Source organism: Rhinatrema bivittatum, chromosome 14, assembly GCF_901001135.1.
Source record: "Rhinatrema bivittatum chromosome 14, aRhiBiv1.1, whole genome shotgun sequence".
NCBI lineage: Eukaryota > Metazoa > Chordata > Amphibia > Gymnophiona > Rhinatrematidae > Rhinatrema > Rhinatrema bivittatum.
The window spans coordinates 23,407,426-23,428,239 of record NC_042628.1 but is presented as its reverse complement, the minus strand read 5'-3'; the positions used below and the strand labels follow the sequence as shown (position 1 = coordinate 23,428,239).

Sequence of the window (20,814 nt, the reverse complement as noted above, 5' to 3'; positions counted from 1 at the left end):
GATTGCCGACCTTCTGCGTGAGTTTGTTTTGCGATGCATGCAGTTAAATACCATGGTCTCTGCTAAACATGTGCCGGGTGTGCATAACGACATAGCTGACTCTTTGTCTCGTTTCAAGTGGGAGCAATTTCGGAAGTTAGCGCCGAAGGCGGACTTGGTGGGAGCGGCCGTCCCCGATTTCCTTTGGAACTTCGGAATCCCGAGGCGTGGCAGCTGTTGAGATCGGCGGTGGCTTCATCTACATGGAAGGCATATTTATGTGGGTGTCATAAGGTGCTGTGTTTCCTTTCGGCACGGGGCTGGTCGTGGGGACCGGTTAGCGATGACCTGCTCGCGAGTTATATTACCCTCCAGTACTGTTTTATTTTTTTTAACCATGGTATTTATTTTGGTTTTATATATATATTGGTTTTCTACATCCTATCTCCTCAGATGCTGCAGGACAATTTGTGCGGGTACTGCCTAAGTGGTTACAAAACAAACCAAGCAAAGAAACTCTCTTAAGAGCACTTGTACTGATCTTGGGCAGCAGCATTAAGTTTCTTTTCACCCGTACACGTGGCCTTCCCAAATGCACAAAGCGGCTTCCAAGAGTCACGGAACAAAAAAAGGTTCGCCTCTGCCAGGCGCAGGGCTTGGAGAAAAGGACGCCGTCAGTAAAGGGCTTCTCCTTTATCTGCTTTTAGCCTCCAGTTACCTTGCCTGGGCCGACTTTCCTTCTCCCCCTTGCTGAGGCCCGCACACACAACCCGGGGAGCCATCTCGCCCTCCCTCCCTTCCCCCAAGGAAGCCGAGTGACCGCCAAGGGAGAAACCTCTCGGTACTCCTCTCCTAGGCGGCATTAAAAAAAAATAAAAATTTATAATAATATGGGTAGCCAGCACTGATGGTCCCCTCCCCTCAGCTCCTTACAGTCTTATGATATAATAACACACAAACAACCTTCTGGAATTCAAACAAGGCCGCAGCTTTATTGATACAATAACCACCAGAGCCAACTTAACACTCCAAATTCCCATCCCGGGGTCATCTACCGCATCTCAGCACAATGACCCCTCCGCAGGCCACCAAACCTGTACAAACCAGCAGCATCCCGCCGCTAATCGGGACCCCCACCACAGCCCCCAGCAAGGGGTCCTCAGCATGAGACTGAACCCAGTCACACGCAGCTGAAGCCAGAGACAAGAAAGCCCGCCACCTAGCGGGTTCCTTGCTCTGAACCCCACCCCAACTGAGTCCTGGCTCTGATAAATAGTAAGTAGTAGTAATCTGCCATTATTATATTAGGTGCAATCCTGTCTCTTCCACCCCTCAATCCATTTCCCCCCTGCCCTCTCATTCTCTCCCTATCTTCTTTCCTCCTCCACTCCCATTAGCTCTCTGTGTTCTCCAGGGCCCAGTCTGGGGCCATATATAGGGCCCAATCAGCGCATATCATAAGATAAGATGACCCCCACCTTGCCAGTGGGCAAGAAAAAAAGAAAACCACACAGACATACTGGTCCCAGGTGAGCAGGCAAATGGATTTTTCAAAACCTTGCGCTCCAGTCCATGCATACCATGGGCAACTCTCAGGAATGGCTCAGTCTCTTTGGGTTTAACTTAAATAAAATTGTGACCTTGGGCTTCAGAAAAAAAAAAAAAGTAACCCCCCCCCCCCCCCCCCCCCAAAAAAAAAAACCATGCAAAATGCCTGAGAGCCAGTTGTCTTCCCTACTTTTGCATTGTTTGGAATATGTGGAACTGCCCACTAGGAGCTTAGATTACTACTGGAAGGGAAACGCGTATTATTGAGAGAGAATTTTCATTATATCTGGCGAGGCTGGTACTGCATGTGTTGTATACACAGTGAGGGGAATTGCACACAGGTGATTCTGCAATAAACATGTTTCTTTAGTGGTATTCTTGTGAACAGAGAAGCTTATTTTATGCAGCACTGCTTTTAATTTTCTATGTTATAGTTAGGGACCTTCATTTTCAATTTTTATATTTTATTTTTAATGGGAGTTTCGATGTTATCACAAAAATAAATTAGTGGAAAAGTAACACAAGAGAAAAATTGGTGGAAAAGTCATTTTCCCATTGATTATACATTGAAATTTTTATAACATTGACATTTCCAGTAGAAATTAACTAAAAACTGAAAACAAAGGTCCCTAATTATAGTTCAGAAGCCATTGAGACTAAAATAATTGCAAGAGGAGGTTCACACTTGGTCATCAAGCCAAACCTTTCACTTTTTATATGTTTAATTAGTTACAGCATTTTAAGATTTGTTTTTTCTTTTCATGTGAACCCTAATTAACAATCCTTTCCAGTGAGTCTCTTCTGCAAAATATGACTACCCAATAACTATTTTAATATCAGAAGTTTATTTTACAAATATATGTAAATCTCTTCCCAGATTCAAACACTTTAAATACAAGGTGTATACAAAACGTTATGACTGAGATATAGTAATTAAAAACCTTCAAAATACCCCACCACTTCCAGACACAGTAAGCTTTTAATTATCACACATCATGTTTCCTACTTAACTTACTTTATTGTACGGACATGACATTTTCTGATTTAAACATGTTTGTTAGAGAGCTGGGGTGCTAACTCTAAGCTGGAGCTTCCTAAACCTGTCCTGGGGGACCCTACACCAGTTGGGTTTTCAGGATAGCCACACTGAATATGCATGAGAAATTTGCATATACCAAGTCTCTGTATATGCAAAATTATCTCGTGCATATTCATTGTGGCTGTCCTGAAAACCCATCTGGCTGTGGGGATCCCAGGACAAGTTAGGGAAGTCCTGCACTAGGCTATGCTGATACATTAGTTCAGGGGTGGCTAACTCCAGTCCTCAAGAGCCACAAACATGCCAGGTTTTCACCATATCCACAATGAGATTTGTATGCACTGCCTCCAATGTATTTAAATTATCTCATCTATATTATGTGTGGCTATCCTGAAACCAGGTCTGTTTGTGGCTCTGGAGGACCAGAGTTGGCCACTCCTGCATTAGTGTTTCAGATTGAACTGGACCCATGCAAAATCCCCTCATTTCAAAGTTTATTGTAGAAGATAAATCCTTTAAAAGAAGCTATTCTAGCCTTCTCAGCTTAATGCATGTAGAAGTGTGGTTCATATAGCTAACAGATTTTGGAGGAATCTGTTGAAATCCTACTTTAAAAACAAAACAACATTTCTTCGGTGTTTAAGGCAAGAGTACTTGCAAAATAAGGTTTAGATCATTCAATCTGCTTTTAGTTTTACAACAAACAAAATCATCAATGTGGCATCAGTTTAATTCCTGAGGATAAGCGTGCGTTTAAAAGTTTCTGAAAGCTCCACTTAATATAACTCATTCCCATATTCTGAATACAGACCAGGGTGCTGCCATGCAGAGCCTAATAAGAACCCCATGGAGATATCGGAATGATGCATTTGAAATAAGAACACAGTACAAAAATAGAATATATTTTAAAAAACTTCGGGATCTGGCTGAAGTAAAAAGTGCAAGTCTTTTATTCCAAAATGCATAAATATACAAAACAATTTATCAAGGTAAAAAGACTTATTCAGAGCCAATGGTTAGGAAAATCGAGAGAGGACTGCTGTCATATGCCAACTGATTCTAAACTCCGAATTAGATGTGCCAACTAGAACTATGTGGCATTTAAAATGAACCATGCCACTTTTTTCAGAGACAATGGTAATGTCTAGCATCACGTTGTAATATTCATATTTTGATTTGGGAGCATAATAACATGAAACCAAAATATAGCAGAAGGCTTTAAATTACCACCATTCTGAGTCAGAAAACCACCCAGTAAAACTATAGTGCAGTATTCCAGTAGTCACATTGGCAGGGGTAGAAAACCACTTTAAAAACTTAGGCACCAATCAAGCATTTTTAAAGCAGCGAGGTTGCCATTTTAGTCCATTTGAATGCATGGAAACAAAATTAAGGTAACACCTGTTTTATTTGAACTAACAATTCATAGGAGGCAGGGAAATTTTCCTTTTTTTATGATATTGTCTGTCTTTATTTTATCTTTCTTTTATTGTTCCTTTGTCTCTACACCAGGCACCCCCATGCTACTTCTATTCTCTCCATGCACCTCTCTCTCTCTCCTCTCTCTATGCAGCCTGGTGGTAGGAGGCAGCCCTGCACCATGGTCTCTCTGCTCAGACCCCCGTGCCACTGATAGCAGCTGCATCTCTCCCTATGATCTGCCAGCGGCAACCACACCTCAGCGGTGTATATCCCCGGAGCCCAAGCTCTGCTGGTTGCAACCTCTCTTTCCATTCCAATGTCAGTTTATGCACCTGGGATTTTTCCATCCTTGGAAAATAAGAACATGCCATACTGGGTCAGACCAAGGGTCCATCAAGCCCAGCATCCTGTTTCCAACAGTGGCCAAGCCAGGCCATAAGAACCTGGCAAGTACCCAAAAGCTAAGTCTATTTCCTGTTACCGTTGCTAGTAATAGCAGTGGCTATTCTCTAAGTGAACTTAATTAATAGCAGGTAATGGACTGCTTTGTAGGTTTATGACTGGAGCAACAACAAAAAAAAATGTTACAACACATGCCTTTGATCACACCCCACAAAGACTCAAGTAGATCTTTAAAACTCTTATTTTTACTGAGAGTTTTAATCATTATTTTTTAACTTAAAGCAACTACATTTAAGTACAGCCATATCTGATTTTAACTGTAGGTACTGTACATATTAAGAAAATGACTTTTATTTTAGCAAAATTGTTCATGAGATAAAATTTTTATCTGCCTACCTAGTTTTTCCATGTAAGGAATTGTTAAAATTAATAAAAAGATGTGTTCTGAAATAAGAATTAAATTAGCAAGTCTGTACCTCTTTGTCAACTAGAAAATACTAGTATAAAACAATGTAACATTTGTATGTGGAACTTTATCAGCGTAACATGAATTATGTATCTTAAATAATATTTACAGACAACACTTACTCACAACACCAGGTGTATGGAGATCGGCAGACTGCGATCCTGAATCATCGCTAACTGGGGCCTGAAGAAGAGACGGCAGCCCGTGAAAAAATTCCATCCAAGAAAAGGTAGACGGATCCAGGCTAAAACCAGGGGCGCTGGTACTGCGCCCACGGAAGTACCTTCCCCCACTGAGGAAGCAGTTAGGGGGGTTCCAGTTCCAGGTGAGATCTCTGGCAACTCCTTTTCCATTCCTGCAACAATCTGGGAAGGTCCAAGCTTAGCACAATCAGACTGAGACAAGTCTCCCTGAGCCTCCAAACAGTGCTGACACAAACCAGAGGGAATGCCGCATATAGCAAGCGGCACACAGAGCAAAGCGCTTAGGCTCCTTTGCTATTGGTGCCACAATAAATCAAGAAGAGTGCATGCCTGGCTGAGCTGATCACTTGAAAAGGACTGCATGCCCCAAAAATTAGGCGCCCAATATACCCGATCATCTGGACTCCCAATTTCTCGTGTCCAACTTTTAGGTGCCCTAAAAGCGCACCACTGTGCGTCCAACTAGGCGCCTCCAGATGCACTACCAAGCGCTCCAGAAGCGTTTAATGCGCATAATTGTGTGTCCATATGCGCCCAAGTGGGTGTCCAGCTAGGCACACTATTAGACGTAGAGCCTGGGCATACAGCTGGACATTCAGCACGAACCAACATTCTGAAGAGGGCAGACTTACGTGTCATGGAAAACACGCGAATACCACCGCGGCTTACTACGCGGCACAATTCGGAGCCTGAGAACGGGGCCTAACCCAAAGGACCACTCAACCTGGCTGTCCGAGGTCCCCAACTCCCTCGGAAGCGGGAACGGATGTTGGACTGGCACGCCGAGCACAGAGACCGGAGGGAAGAGGAATCCCTAAAATCAACTCCTCTCTCGCTTTTTTTTTTTAACTCTTTACCTAAGCTCAGCCCGTCCTGGCCAAGAATGGAGTCGCTCTCCGGCTCAGTTTCCTGCACCTGCTTGCCTTTCAGCTTTTTATTATTTTTTTTTTAAGAGCTAAGTCCATGCCAGAAAAACATCTACCAGACCAAGGCACTCATCTGAGGGAGAATCCATCGTAATCACCTCCGGAAATCTCGACTGAGGGAGGGAACATAAGCAGATCAATAAACTTCTATCCTTCTTTCTCCTATTAACTTCAACGCAATCCCCAGTAGGGAGATGCATGTCCACCATCTGCTGGAGATGGGGAATACTGGCAGGCTGATGGTAGTACAGGGGTGTGTATATATATACCGTGATGTTGCCTCTTCTCTATCTCCATCTGGTGGTAGAGGTGCATAACCCACCGGTTCTGGATCCACCTGCCTGAATGCTAAGAAATCACATTTGCTTTTATTCATAAAAAAAAGTCTCACAGAAAAAGAAGCTGCAAATCCGTGGGCATTTTCCCCTAGGGCAATTTCCCCTTTGAAAACCGGAGCAAAGACTGAGGATAAGAGGGCTCAGGGACTCTGCATCAGTGCAGTTGCTTTGAAAAACTGCCCCCATAATGTATATATTTTAACTAATAATTTGCATAGTTTAGTAATTGCCAGCAATGCTGTAACACTAGTGTTTCCATTTTAAATTTCAAAGCCTGTGCTCCTGGTTGCTCATTGAGCTTCGCCGGGCCTGATCTTGCAGCTTCGTGAACACAGTCCTCCTAATAACAAGGCTCAATAGGTATAGCGGAGGAGCTTAATTACAGATGAAAAGTGCATTTTAAATTAAAACATTTTTTTCCTGTTTGAGTGCATAGTGCTATCTAATGCTGTTATTCACCTACCCCAAAGCATTTACTCATTGCTGACCGAGGTTGGCTTTTGTGAAGTTCAGTTTTAATACAGAAAGCATCTTCATACTTCCAGCTCCTGACTAGCAAAGATGAGGTTAAAAAATTGGGCTATTTCATTCTTTTAAAAGATAGTCTAATTTGAAATTTCCTGCTTCAGGAACTGGTGGAGGTTATGTAAATGACTTACTGTGTGCATTCTCTCGTTAATGTTTAGTTCGTTCTTCTCTATTTTTCCAAGGAATTACACAAGGCGTGTCAGAGTAAGCCTTCTCACCCTTCACTTTTTTGTTTTTGCTTGGGAAATGGCTTCTGCATATGTAATATGAATAAAGTCGTAGAGCTGCTTGGCGCTCTGCACATTTCCCAGAATCTCTGAGAGTTGGTTCTGCGACAGCGTAGTCAGCTCTGCAATGCTCTTGACGTGATTCATAAGGGCGCGGCAGTTCTTGGCATTGACACCCGGCATCTTTAGCAGGAAGTCCTGGGGGCCGGGATTGTAGCAGCTGGACTCGGGAACGGTGTCCGAATCTGCCGTGACGGCCACAGCCACCGCCGCATCGGGCTGCAGCCGGTTCTGTTTCAGCTCCTCAAAGAGTTCGGCAGTGGCATGCGGGGAAGGGCACCAGAGGATGCGCAGCCTTGGGAAGTGTAGGGTAAGAAGGGTAAGCTTCGACGTGATATCGTTCACAGAAATCTCCTGGTGGATAGAGGCCCGAGAGGTGAGAGAAAAGGATTTGTTGGGGTCAAATTCGATCAGAAGAATGGGCCGCTTGTAGTACCGGGACATGGAAATGCACTGGGTATACAGACGCCCGTTGTTCAAGGAGCCGATCAAATCGCTCACACTCTTCCGCTCCACACAGATGTCTGGCGTGAGGATGTAATCGCCCACCTCCAGGGTGACGGGCTCGATGTCGATGCCGCGCCGATGAATCAAAGACGGGAGCTCGCTGCGGAACTCGCGCATGTCCACTATGATCGTCTGCTGCACGGCCCTCTGTTCCTGTCCCCCTGTGGCAGAAAATAAAATGTAATTACTTACAAGGAAATCATTGTACCTGTGGACCTGCACATTCATTATCAAAAGGGTAATATCTCACAGAGCTTTCCCTTTGAAAATCTGGGCTGGAAAGGGGAAATGCGGATACTTGCGTACCTTGCCTCTGCTCTCTCTCCCACACACACATACACACTTTTCTCTGCAGCTAAAAGTACACGTGCTGTGAACAGTGTGGAAACTGGATGAGGGGAAACATTTTTTTTTTTACATTTGTAAAACTGTTTTGGAAATCACCTACTACGTAAGCTTGCAGATTTCCTGATTAGAAAATGTATTTATTTCACAGGATTTGGGGGGGGGGGGGGGGCAGGAGGGATGGTGGAGAAGGTGACCGCCATTTCTATGGCGACCCCTGCTGGTAGAAGAGCAGTACGGAGGGGTTCAGTTCTCAGACCTTTTCGTGGCAGTCCCGGGTAGTCAAGGGGACCAAAGTCAGCCAGACCCAGATATTTGTAATTATTTTACCATTTGCCAAATCCATCACCATAGTTTCCTCGCGCTACGCTGACTATTTCACTTCAGTGATGAAAAACAAAAGTTTTCCAATCATCATGACATGATTCCACTTTATAAGGAATTTAAGTCAAAAATGAGCCTTTATATATAGTTGAGCTACCTGCCCCTTAGTATGAAAACCTCAAAAAAAGACCCATGCCAAGAATGTTTGGGTTTAGTAAAATACAGATCAGACATGACACTATTTGGTGCCAAAAGCTGTTATTCTGGGACAATGCAAGTATTTGGCCACAAGGATCAAAGGTGCACTATTAAGCTGGCAGTAATTGAGGTCACTAAACAGGGAATGAATATAGACATTGTAACCTATCTTTGCCTTTTCTTTTCACCAACCATAATCAAAACAAGTCATTTATTCCCTCTGTAGATACAATAGTAGAAGGCAAAAGGTAGATGCTTACATTTTGACTGGCATGCTGTGTGTCTGGGTGTGGATAACTAAACCATGACTATGTTTTCATGCTTTCATCCTAGCCAGCTTGGTGCCCCAGCCTTCGCGCTCTACGCTTTCATGTGGGAGACCTGGATTTGATTCCTAGACTTGGCTCACCCCTCTCAAACCATAGTAAATGAAGGCAGACACAGGCCAAGCTGGCCCACCCGGTCTGCCTAGCGAGGTGTTCAGGGTTGCAACTGCCTCTCTCTGTGCAGGTTAGCCCTCTGTGCTTTCTTTTTACTATGGTGGGGTTGCTGCAAAGGCTCTGGGGCCAGAGAGAAATGCCTGCTCGCTGCAGCAGTAGCACTCTTCTCCAGAGACCTGCAGGGAACCATAGCCCTCCCTCCAAGCCAGAGACTGCATTGGCAAGGCTGGACGGGAGGAGCGAGGGGCAGCTGGGGAACGTTTCAAATTAGTTGGAAAACCAAAGGAGCAGCTAAGTGGCGCTGTCTGAATATTTGGCTACATTCAGTGGCTGCTACTTAGCCAGATAACTATTTATCTGGCTAAGTTGAGGGGGGGTGGGGGGAGGAGAGCAACTTAGCTGGATAAATTAGGCCTGCAGATGTAAAGGGAGCCAGATGAGCCTATCCAGCTAACTTTTAGATTACCAGGTGTATTCAGGTGGCACAGCCACACCCCTGAATATCCCGGCTAACTGTATTAGGCAGATAGTGGCTACCTACTTCACTATTTCAATCTTTACACCAGGGATGGCCAATTCTGGCCTCCAGGGCTGCAAATAGGTCCAACTTCCAGGATAACCAAATGCAAATTTTCTAAATTTATAAAGAGCAAACCCATGGTAAATGTCTTTTGAATGTTTATGGTGGCTCTCCTAGAAACCACACCTGTTGACAAACTCTCGTCATAGACAGCCACTATTCTGACTTTCTGTAAGTTATGAAACCCATCCCGAACTTTGCAGGATGAGGGAAACAAATTCTTATAAATAAACAGATTGTGTCCCATTCTAGAACTGTAAACCAAACAGCATAATCTACATTTCTAAGAATAATATTGCCTTCCAAGTCAGTCCAACGGGTCCATCCCTGTTCTTGCTACCTGAAATTCCTGGAATGCAAACCAGTGCAAACCTCCAGCTACCACAAGGATTCACCTGCTTTCCGTGTGTCAGTGGAAGCATTGGCAGGAGTAGCGTCTCTCTTCAGATCTAGATTACTTTCGTCTCTGCCTTCCCTTTCCTCGGGAACAACCATGCTGGCCTTCTCTCTGAAAGATGTTGGAATGAACAACATTAGAAGATCCTGCATTCATGGCTGGCTGCACACATTTTTAAACGGGAACACTTTTTTTCCAGGATCCACAAAATGCCTCTGGCTGTGAATGTGCGGGGACAGCAGCTTCCTGTGCACGACGCTACAGAAGAAGCAGATTGCTCTGTGCGGCCCGACAAGCTTGGGAAATGGAATCCACGAGTGGGCGGCAGTGCAGCTGGTTTGCAAGCATCAGATGCCACATGTGGGCATCCCTCATGGAAGGAAGGGGAGACAGACAAAGCACTCGAGGGATCAGCTGAGAAGAAGGGAATCACTTCTAGCTCTTCGCTAGTACAGTTATTAAATTATCCCTGACTGACCATTAGTGAAAAAAAATCCCACAAAAATAGCAACCCCCCCCCCCCCCCGTATGAATTACTGGAAATTACCACTGCTGATCTATGTGAGATGATACTACACAGGTTACCTGCATTCATTTATTGCCCTCCGATCCACTAACAAAATCCACCTACAAGGGACAGAATAAGAACCAGCTCTGCTGCTAACACTTAATGGAAAAGGTATTCGGAGACATCGCTTCGGCCACCTACCAATTATGTGCAACATACTTTTCAATTCCCATGGCAATATTTAATTTAAGATTCAGGAAACTAAGCAAATATTGTTTCCACTGGATGATCCACTGCTAAGAGCCACCCTTATAAATCTAAGCGCTTCAATCATGAGGACATCAGGTCTCTCTGTACAGTCCTCATTTCAGTAGAACACAGATAACTGGCGTTAGCCGAGTCCAGTCCTAGCCATCTTGTTTCATGGACTCCTAGCTCAGATTTCCATAAGAAAAGCAGGATTACAAACCCAGGAACGCAATAAATAAAACCAGAACGGGATCAGTCTGTCGGTGAAAATAAATAAATAAATAATAAAATGCTGCCAGCTCGCAACCCTGCAAAGTGGTGGAACAGATTGCAGAATTCAGAAGAGAACCTCTCGCGAAAACTGAAAGCTGAATCTACCCAATCGCACGTTTTGTATCCATAAGTCACTTCTGAATATTTAAACAAGCTGAATGAAAACAAAACATGAAACTGTTGATGAAGCACAGTAATAAAATCGTCTGCTTACCGAATGAGTTGCTCGAAAGCTTCTTTTTCTTTCCTCAGGGTTGTGAGATACCGCTGTTCCTCTGTCGAGCCGCCATAGATGAGAAAATAAACTCTGCAAGGCAAAACCCAAGAGTTGGTTATGGGCCTCGATAAAGCATCACAGCATCCTAGAAATGGATCACCCCAAAAGACGTTTTCTGCATTTTGTTCTTCTGAAATTTTTTTTTTCCTTCATTTGGAACCCTAGAGCATTTGTTTTTTATTTTTTTGGGAAATCTCACTAAGGCTTGGGCCTCTCCCCGTTTCTGCTCATGTGCCACCCGTACTAGCACTAGACCTCGCTCATGATCCATGCTGTGTAGTCAGCGGGAACGCCCATCCCATAATGTAGCAACTCACTGGATTTTCAAAAACACCTTTTAATATGCATATATGTATCTTTTTTCCCCCCACCACAAACCCTTCCACACGCTGTGGATTTCTTTGGGAGTTGCTAAGTAATTTGCAGGTGGCTTCGTATGAAGTTGTATCCTTCCGCTAATCACCCATGAGACTCTGTAGCTTTCGTCGTATATGCGAAAACTATGTAATGCCTGTAAAATTATGCATTAAGCTCCGAGACCAGTAGCAGAGAGGTTTCCTGGTGCAAGCTAGTTCAGACAACTGAGCAGATTCGAGGATTTAAGCTTTTTCAGGTTTTTGTGTAATCTTGTCTTGCATTGTGTAAGCAAGCTCCAAGGAAAGAACCATTTCTTCTACTCTAGTTTGACAACATTGTTTACAGAAAGTTTATCCTTTGCACAAAAAAAAAAAAAAAAGTTGCGATTTTGAAGGATGTGCTAGATGGGAATATAAATAATTTTTCCAGACATGTGATTAATGATAGTGCCTTTTTAAGTCCAGCGTGTATTGGAGATCTGCAAGTTGCAGATCTCGGTTGCCAAATTTTTTTTTTTTTTTTTAAAGCAATACTGTATCTGACTCAGTTTTGGTCAAATCTGAGCAAGGGATGCCTTCTGCTCTGGTTAAATAATCAAGACAGTCCCCTGTCACCTTCCTTTTTCTCTGACTTTTTTCCTTCATTCTTTTCCTCCTGGGTGCTGGACGCCATCAGATGTATGAGAAGGGCAACCATAAAGTTAGTTTCCTTGCAGCGCATAATTAAAACCGTGGGCTTTATATAAAATCTTAGATTTGACAAAATTATCTTTTTTTTTTTTTTTATTTGGTCCAACCATTTCCTCCTGCTCCTTTGGGCTTCCATTTTAATCAGATCCAGCCTCTGTTGGGCTTCAGTACCATCAGCCTTCATTCACTACTACCTGGAGTTTTCCTCTCATTTACATATTTCCTCTACCCCCACCCTCATTTCAGTCCAGCCATCTTAAAAGTCCTCAGCTGGGGACCACAAACTGGCTCTAAAACTCATCTAAAACAGACCCTAATTCCAGCCAGTAGGTGTCACTGCTGCAAGATGTCAGAGACTCTTTTCTCCTTAGGGACGGTGAGCGCTGCCTTCACAGCAACCCCGGCTCTGGACATCCTGGGGAGCAGAAGACAGGACCCGGGAATCCAACCCAGGTCTTCCCCATTCCAGCACTTGCCTCTGAGCCAGCAAAATGGCCCTGACAAAGTTATCCATACGAACCATGAGGTACTTAGGCTCTGCTGTTTGGATAGGTAAATATAAATTATTGGCAGCTGCAGTTGACATTTTATTTTTTTTTTTATAGATATGGCTTAGTAAGAATTAAATAGACAAAGTACTTATACATTTACAAGAGTCAGTAGTAACTTTTCATATTTCGTATTAATTTTCAATTTTGTAGCCAAATGCTCAGTCTTTTTTTGCTTTTACTTGCCTCAAAGGTTTTCCAGGTCTGCTTGCTCTGTATATTTCCAACTGGCGAACGAAGCTAAGCTCGGCGTCGTACAAGATCACGTATCTTGGCTCCACTTCATGCAGTACCCGGGTCAGAGCATAGGGGTCACTGCAGCCCAGCAGTGGGTGAATGACGGTGAGAGGCTCTCTGAGAATGCCATAGTAGGCATCGGACGGCAAGTTCAGCTGCGCAGCTTCGGGGCTGCCATCCTCCATGCTGCTTCCCAGGCTGATGCAGCTCTCTTCCGTCCCCTCTTTTCCCACCATTTGGGTCAGCGTCAGCTCCGACCTTTTGTTTTTCTTTTGTTTTGCAGAGGTCTTCTTGGCTCGCGGTCCCTTGCCAGGCCTGTGGTTCCCCTTCAGCTTTACCGCCTTGCTCTCTTTCAGCCACGGTTCTTCGATTTTCTCATCCCTCCCAAAGGATTTCTTGTAGAGCCTCATCAATAGGGCCTCTGCTCCAGCGGTGATGTACTCTCTGAGCTGTGCACATGTTCTGTCATCGCTGGCACAAATCAGCACTCGGCCTGCTTCCAAACAAGAAACATTATGTTTTAGAGTCTGTGGCTTCAAAGCAAAAATAAGAGCACAGTATTACAGATTTTTTTTTTTTTTATCCACAAATTTTTATTTGATGTAACAATGAATTACTCCTGCTTTATGAACACAAGTTTGACAATTAATTTAAGGCAAGAGAAATAAATATCTTTTGATCCCATTCTTGAGTTATTCGTTGTTTTGTTTTGTTTTTAATTTGAACACAGACAGACTACATATATTTCTGAGTCAAACATACTGGCTTCAGTTTAAAAAAAAAAAAAAGGCTTTTGTCAGCTGCACTGGGGTTTGCAAATTATAGAGGAGATTTGTCAAGGCTCAGACGCATGGGCTCCAGAAAGGCCTAGAAAGTGACACATCCATTAGCCAAGCAAAGATTTCTGATGAGAAGTGATCAGTGAAAAATACCATATCAACACTTAACGGTCTTTCACATAGAGTTTCTCTATTTGAAAAACACCTCAGGTTTATGGTATTTTAAAAACATTATTACTGTTATTATTCGAGGAGGGCAATAATTAGCTTCCCCGCAGGACTGTAAGCCCGTTTTCTAAGGGATGCTACAAAGCATCTGCACGCTGTACATTGAAGCGGGCTCGAAGTTCACACCGGAAATTCCACCTGGTGACTTGATCATGCGGTTCCTGTACAGAATCTCCTTCCCTGACCTTACTCCGCCCATTTGGGGGGGGGGGGTGGAGGGAGGAGGAGGCGTGACAAGCAGATCACGATATTATGCAGATAAACGTGGATGATTTACCCCCTGAAAAATCATCTGACACTGCCCCCAAAACTGACTGAATTTTCAAACGAATCAAAAAAAAAATAAAAAATTAGGAAAGAATAATCACATTGCAGATTAGTAAGGAAAAAAAAAAATCTACAGTCGTGAAACTCTAGTCCCGCTTACTGAAGCATGAAACCAAGGGACAAAAGGATATTCCACAACAGCAGGAAAAACAGCAGGTACAATTAAAAGATGCTGCACAAGCAGTGGCCTCGAAACGGAACAGACAGAGCAAACTTGTCGCTATCAATCAATGCAGGGGTAAGCACCTCCTCTGGTGAAATGCTACCACTCACAGATTTATCTCAAAGGAAAAGAAGAGAAGATGAGTCGGAAATACAAATCTTTTCCCCTCAATATTTCAAAATACACCTGCAAGTATATTTAAGAAGTCTGCCCCTGTGGACAGAGCCCTAGGGTACACTGCCAGGAATCTCCTTCTTTCACACACAGTTGTTTTGGAGAGATCAGGGAATATTTTAATCTTTTGACGTAAAATCATTTCTATTTTCGAAAAAAAAAAAAAGTCATAATACCCAGTAATGATCTGGGTCAAATATTAAACAAACAAACAATGTCTCTCTGGAAGTAATTTCTTCTGCTGCTAACCATGAGAAACGCAGAAACATCCAAACTTATCAGACGTCACCAACAGTTCCATGTCCCCTGTTTCTTGTTGTCCCTGGGACTTGGTCTTAGGGATGGAAAAAAAAGCATGCAAACAGGTGGCATTGACCTGGGAGCCACTTTTAAAACTTCCAGCACAAAGTTCTTAAGCATGTCTAAAGGAGACGATACAGTAGACTTAGGAAAATGAATCAATCTGAAATTTTTATATCTTGAAAAATTCTCTAGTATTTCGACCTTGCTGCTGAGTATGTTATCTTTAATTACAACAGCTCTTACTCTTCAAAGAAACAATCCTGTAACTGGAGTTGTATTTGAGATGAAATTACAGAACTAAGCCATACGGGACACAACTGTCCAAATTTCAGCCAGCAAAATATTCTTATTGGCTCCCTGTGCTTCATTAGTGGTTGCCTAGGTGGCATTCGACATTGGGAGCACAGCTGGAACTCTGGTCTGCAGAGTCTTCATGGCGGTCTTCCCAACTTCCACACATCCAGGTGGAAAGAACATCTGGAAGCCCTCTCCCATACTGCCAGCATGCTCAACGCTCACAAGCTCAGTTAGATGCATCCTCTGCTCGAAAACTTGGTGCTCCTCCCTCCAACTCTGCTGGCATCTTGGCCACCTCAGTCTTTGGCTGGCATAGAGAACATTTCTGAGTGCAAGAGCCCCTCCGGAGGCAGCAGCGAGGCCCAGGCTGAAAAAGAGATCTCCTGGCCCAGAAGAGCTGATGTTTCTAGTATTCCATGCGACTCTCCAATGGCCCTGCCAACCAGGTCTCCAGGTGCCCGAGGTTTGATGAAAGCATTTATTGGGCATGAAACAGGGGTTAGGAAGGTCCACAGGATAAGACTTGATTTTATCAATGCAGAAAACCAAAGAAAATGAAAGATGTTGGATGCAGGAAGTCTTCTGAAAGCATCTCTCCAGTTCAGCGCCATCTTGGATTTTCCAAATTTATAGGATTTTTGAAAGATAAGCTCAACAGAATAGTCTTGATGGTTATGATGTTTAGATTAGTGGTTTTATTCTAGGCACCAATAGGAATTACGCTGAACTTGTATGTATATACTCCCACACCTTCTCTGTAAATGTACTCCACCTTACTAAAGTCAGTTTGCTTTTACTACTGTTAGTTTAAATAATAAAAACCAGCACCATGGCCATCTTACCTGGCCCTCCTAGAGCGTCGCTGTCCTGGTTTTCTCTTTCAATCTCTTGCAGTACGTCAGATAAAGCTTCCCATTTTGGACTGCTTTCCAGAACCAGCTCCCTCCTCTCTTCTGGAAATGCACAAGAAGTCCGGTTCTGTTTACCGCTTAGAATCTGGACTATTTCCCCATCGCTGATCAGCAGCGAGATGCAGCAGGCACAGTTCGACAAGAGAAGCTCGCGGGATCTCACTGCTCATGCAGTACCTTAACAAAAAGTTTTTTCAAAACCATGCACTGTACGCTTTTTTTTTTTTTTTAAATTTTAAACTTTCCCAATCCAATCGCTCCCCTAATCAGATTGGCTCTACCATCAAGATACCTGTCCTAGCCTTTACATGCGATGTTCTCCATTTTAGCTTAGGACTGATCATTTCTGGCATGGATAATTAGCTGTTGCATGCATTACCGCTTTAATGTTACTTCCAATCCACGTTTAGAACATGCCTTTACTGTGAATATTTCACTTCTGTAAACAAACGTATGGAAAGTGTAAGGGATATTTTAATGATCACCCTTGCATTTATCTGCTATCTGGGTTTCTATCTGTACTGTACACACACACACTACAGAAATGCAAAATGCTGCCGGGTCTCCTAAACCGATGCCTGATCTTACATCATTTTTCTTTGCTCATTTCCGTGTAAGCATTCTCTCATTTGTGTTTATTGCTTGGGCGGTCTCTTTGTGGTACAAGGTGGGAGTTGAGGAGTTGGATCTGCAATTCATTTGGAATTGAGGTTTCTAGGGCTCCTATTTCCTCATTTTTTGCAATGGTGTACTTCTTATCAATGGCTTGCAAATGCTCGGTATACTAATAGCTTCACGGGAGACTTATTTGCTGTTCTGCTTGAGAAAAATAAATAAAACAGATTTAAATAAAAAGGCACAAGTGGGTGTAGGGGGTTATTCACAGACGCAGCATTTTTCTCCTCACAGGACTATCACCTAGTGGTGCTGTGGGACTGGCGCTGATCCCCCAAGTCACTGAGAAGTTGTGAAGGAAGATCACCTCTTCCAGCTCCATATTAGAGACAGTGTCTACTGGGCCTCAGCTAACACCATTTTGAAGTTCATATGCTTAACCTAGATCCATAAAATGCTCTAAAAGGAGGAAACTATTTATCTTTTTATTTTGAGGTCTTAAAAATTGAGAATACTTACAAAGTCAAATACAGGGCTATCTATTTCTGCTTCTAAAATTGCAGTGGTTTACAGTACCTTGTTTTTCTTTTAGCTCCATTTTATCAGATGTTTTGGATTTTTTATCCATTTTACTGCCGGGAATGCGGTAAACTCTGGCTCGAGCATGTACAAACATTGAGGTGCTGGAGTCAAGAAACAGCCAACCTAAAACGAGCAAATAACCAAAATACATATTTATATACATACACAGTGCATCCTATTAATCCAGGCTTGGGAAAAATACTTTACAACTCTGAGCACCAAGCAAAGTTTTTAGGAACCGGGTAGAAAATAATTCTTTATAACTTTTAGAATATTTTTTGTTTCGACTATTTTATATGATTGGTTTTTTTTTTTACTTTCTTTGTTCTCCCCTTCCTCTCTCCAGCCTCTTCCCGGCTACATCCTGCTTGCTGGGGCAGCCCAGTGGCAGCTCCTCCACAGCAGGCCCAAGCTTCATGGCTGTTGCCAGTGGTTCCCTCTTTACACTCCACCTGACCTCAGTGACCCCACCAAACCTGACCACAGTGGCTCCTCTCCGCAACGGGCTTCAGACATGGCCAGAAAAGTGGCCACTCCTCCAAGCCAGGATCCTTCTCCAATCTGCGTCGGTGCTCGTCACGCGTGCGACCGGGTGCATGGAATTGTTCTAGCCTTGTATGAACCAATTAAGTAAATTTCCATCTACTCCAACTCTTCAGAGACTGAAGCACGCATTTGAGACGCTTTACAATTTTCACAGAACAATATTTCAGCGAAGCTAACAATGCCCGCAGCCAGCAATAGCTTGCAATCACCTGCAGCTTGCCCACAGTTTGTTTTTCCCCTATGTTTATGCGCTTCCCTGAAAGGCTTCTCTTTCTATTACATCCATGTCTCACCAGCCTCAGGCAGCTTCCCAGCTTTCTTGAACAACTGTTTCCTTTGCACAGATTAAGTCATGCGACAAATACACTATTTCCTCAAGTCACTTCCACTGCTGTTTTCTGGCCCGCTAAGCCAAACTCCACTTAAGCCCAGGATTAGTCTCATCCTATCCTCTTATTTTAGTGGCTATTTTAGCCTTTGCTGGTCTGCGCTAGAGGTGCAGATTCCCGGAGCCATGGACTAACCCAAGATCCTGTCGAACCCCAGTTTGTTGGACTGGCTCTCGCCCTGTGATTCCAACATGTTAACTAATGATACTATTTTAGGCACCAACCATAACATTAAGAACATAAGAACATGCCATACTGGGTCAGACCAAGGGTCCATCAAGTGGCCAACACAAGCCACTTGATGGACAATCCAGTGGCCAATCCAGGCCATTAGAACCTGGCAATTACCCAAACACTAAGTCTATTCCATGTTACAGTTGCTAGTAATAGCAGTGGCTATTTTCTAAGTCAACTTAATTAATAGCAGGTAATCAACATCCAGGATTGTGCGCGGTGATTTTTTTTTTTTCCCTGAATGTTATTTCTCTCATACCTGAATTCTGTCCAAACACTTTCTCACTTGCTCTCAGTGATTCCAGAAGGTTAAGGAAAGTGACGCAGTCATACTGTGAAAGGTACTGCAATAGAGTACGGAGAATCTTCAAATCTTGCACCAAAGATTTAGTCTTAGCTCCAAGTTGGTGCCATAAGGGGTCTAAATAATGGCGAATTGTCTACAAAGAGAAAAACAGAGAGATTATACAAGGCAATGGGCCTCATGAAAATACTCTCCTGTATATAATACAATGCCTTGCAAGAGTCCTCATATTTTTGTACATTTTTTGCATTCTGTCTAAAAAATACAAATCAAAACACATTAAACTAGTTTGTTTCATTCATCTACATGATACAGTCCGCATTTTCATTCTGAAAGAACAATTATAGAAATATTCCAAAAGTAATTTAAAAGAAAAAAAAAAGCCATGCTTGCATAAGTTTTCACACCCTTTGACAATATTTGGTGGAAGCCGCTTTTGCAGCAATAACCACCATGATTCTTTTAAGATACGTGTCTACTAACTTTTCACAGTAGGGTGGAAAAATTTTTGTTTCTTACCTGCTAATTTTCTTTCATTTGAGTCCTGCCAGACCAGTCCAGCACATCTGGTGGACAATAAGCAAGGTGCAGTTATTGCCCCTTCTTTCTAAGAGCTCAAGTTCTTTCAAGTTGGCTAGGGATCGTCTGTAGGCTGCAGTCTTCAGTCTACAGATGTTTTTCTATTGAATTTAGGGCAGGGCCATTCGAGGACATTTACTTTCTTCTTACTGAGCCACTGCGTTGTTTCTTTTGCTCAGGATCATTGTTTTGCTAAAAGGTGACTTTTCTCCCTAGTTCCAGATTTATGGCACAGGTTTATGGGAACAGGTTTTCTTCCAGGATCTGCCCGAACTTTGCCTCCTTCCTCCTTCCATCCATCCTTCACAAGCCTCTCTGTCCCCAGTGCTGCAAAGCATCACCACAACATCAATGCTGCCACCGTCGTACTTTGTCGTAGGGATGGTGATGTGCTGTGTTTGTTTGACATCGCACGCTTCGTACTGAGAAAAAAAAAAAAAAAGGAGTTCCACTTTGGTCTCATCGCACCACAAAACCTCCCAGATGTGTGCGGCATCCCCTAAGTGTTTCTTTGTAAATGCTATGCGGCACTTCATTTGGCTTTTCTTCATCGGTGGCTTCCTTCTTTTCAGCCTCCCATACAGTGTTGCGCTCGGGGGTGGACCCTTGTCCTGGGACAGTGATGGAACGTCTCCTGAAAGGGAACAGGAGGTAACTGCCCCCAGGGGGCGGAGCACCGGAGGAGACAGAGGCTGTGAAGAGCTTCACCACTGGAAGCCCGAGGTCCCCCCCAGGAGAAGCTCATAGGGTCCCGGGCCACTTGGACTTAGGTGGGCATCACAGGGTCTCTTGAGAGAATGAAATGTCCGGCGTGCCCACGGACACAGGGGGAGCACGATCGGGTTCGAAGTTGGAACAAGGAGAACTAGAACAGAGTTGGTGATGACAAGGCGAGGAACAGAGCCAGAATCTGGAGACGAGGTCAGGCAGGCAAAGGTCAAGATCCAGAGGTCAGTTTGAGGAATGGTCAGCAAAGCAGGGGTCAGGTACCGGAGGTCAGACGAGGTCAAAGGCAGGCTGAGGTCTTGAGGCAGGCAGGTCAGGAGCAAGCTGAGGTCTTTGAGGCAGGTGGCAGGCAAGCAGGTCAGGAGCAAGCTGGGGTTAGTACCAGTAAGACAGTCCAAGGGCACTACCTGGGTAGACCGTCAGATGAACACAGGAACAAGCAGGACGCAGGAACTAGGATGCAGGAACAAGTCAGGAACAGAGCTGGAACAGAAGGATCCTGGAACGAGACTAGGAACAGGCAAGAGCAGGAACAAACGCAGAGGCAATCTTCGAACAAACCGACCTGATTGCCAAGGCAAGGAAGCATA

General features: G+C 43.8%; 1 protein-coding gene across 2 annotated transcripts in view; it reads right to left on the bottom strand.

The window, feature by feature from the left end:
- Window positions 1-2,353: 2,353 nt before the first annotated feature.
- ERCC4 (ERCC excision repair 4, endonuclease catalytic subunit) overlaps window positions 2,354-20,814 on the bottom strand; it is a 34,672-nt gene continuing 16,211 nt past the window's right edge. The window contains exons 5-11 of one of the 2 annotated variants that reach the window (XM_029576624.1): window positions 18,875-19,055; window positions 17,441-17,569; window positions 16,181-16,291; window positions 13,017-13,563; window positions 11,174-11,266; window positions 9,928-10,040; window positions 2,354-7,806 (exon numbers count right to left, since the gene is read on the bottom strand). In XM_029576624.1, coding sequence (XP_029432484.1) covers window positions 7,073-7,806; window positions 9,928-10,040; window positions 11,174-11,266; window positions 13,017-13,563; window positions 16,181-16,291; window positions 17,441-17,569; window positions 18,875-19,055 — 1,908 coding nt within the window. In that variant the 3' untranslated portion in view covers window positions 2,354-7,072. The remainder of the gene's footprint in view (window positions 7,807-9,927; window positions 10,041-11,173; window positions 11,267-13,016; window positions 13,564-16,180; window positions 16,292-17,440; window positions 17,570-18,874; window positions 19,056-20,814) is intronic. The other variant, XM_029576625.1, reaches the window with a different exon arrangement.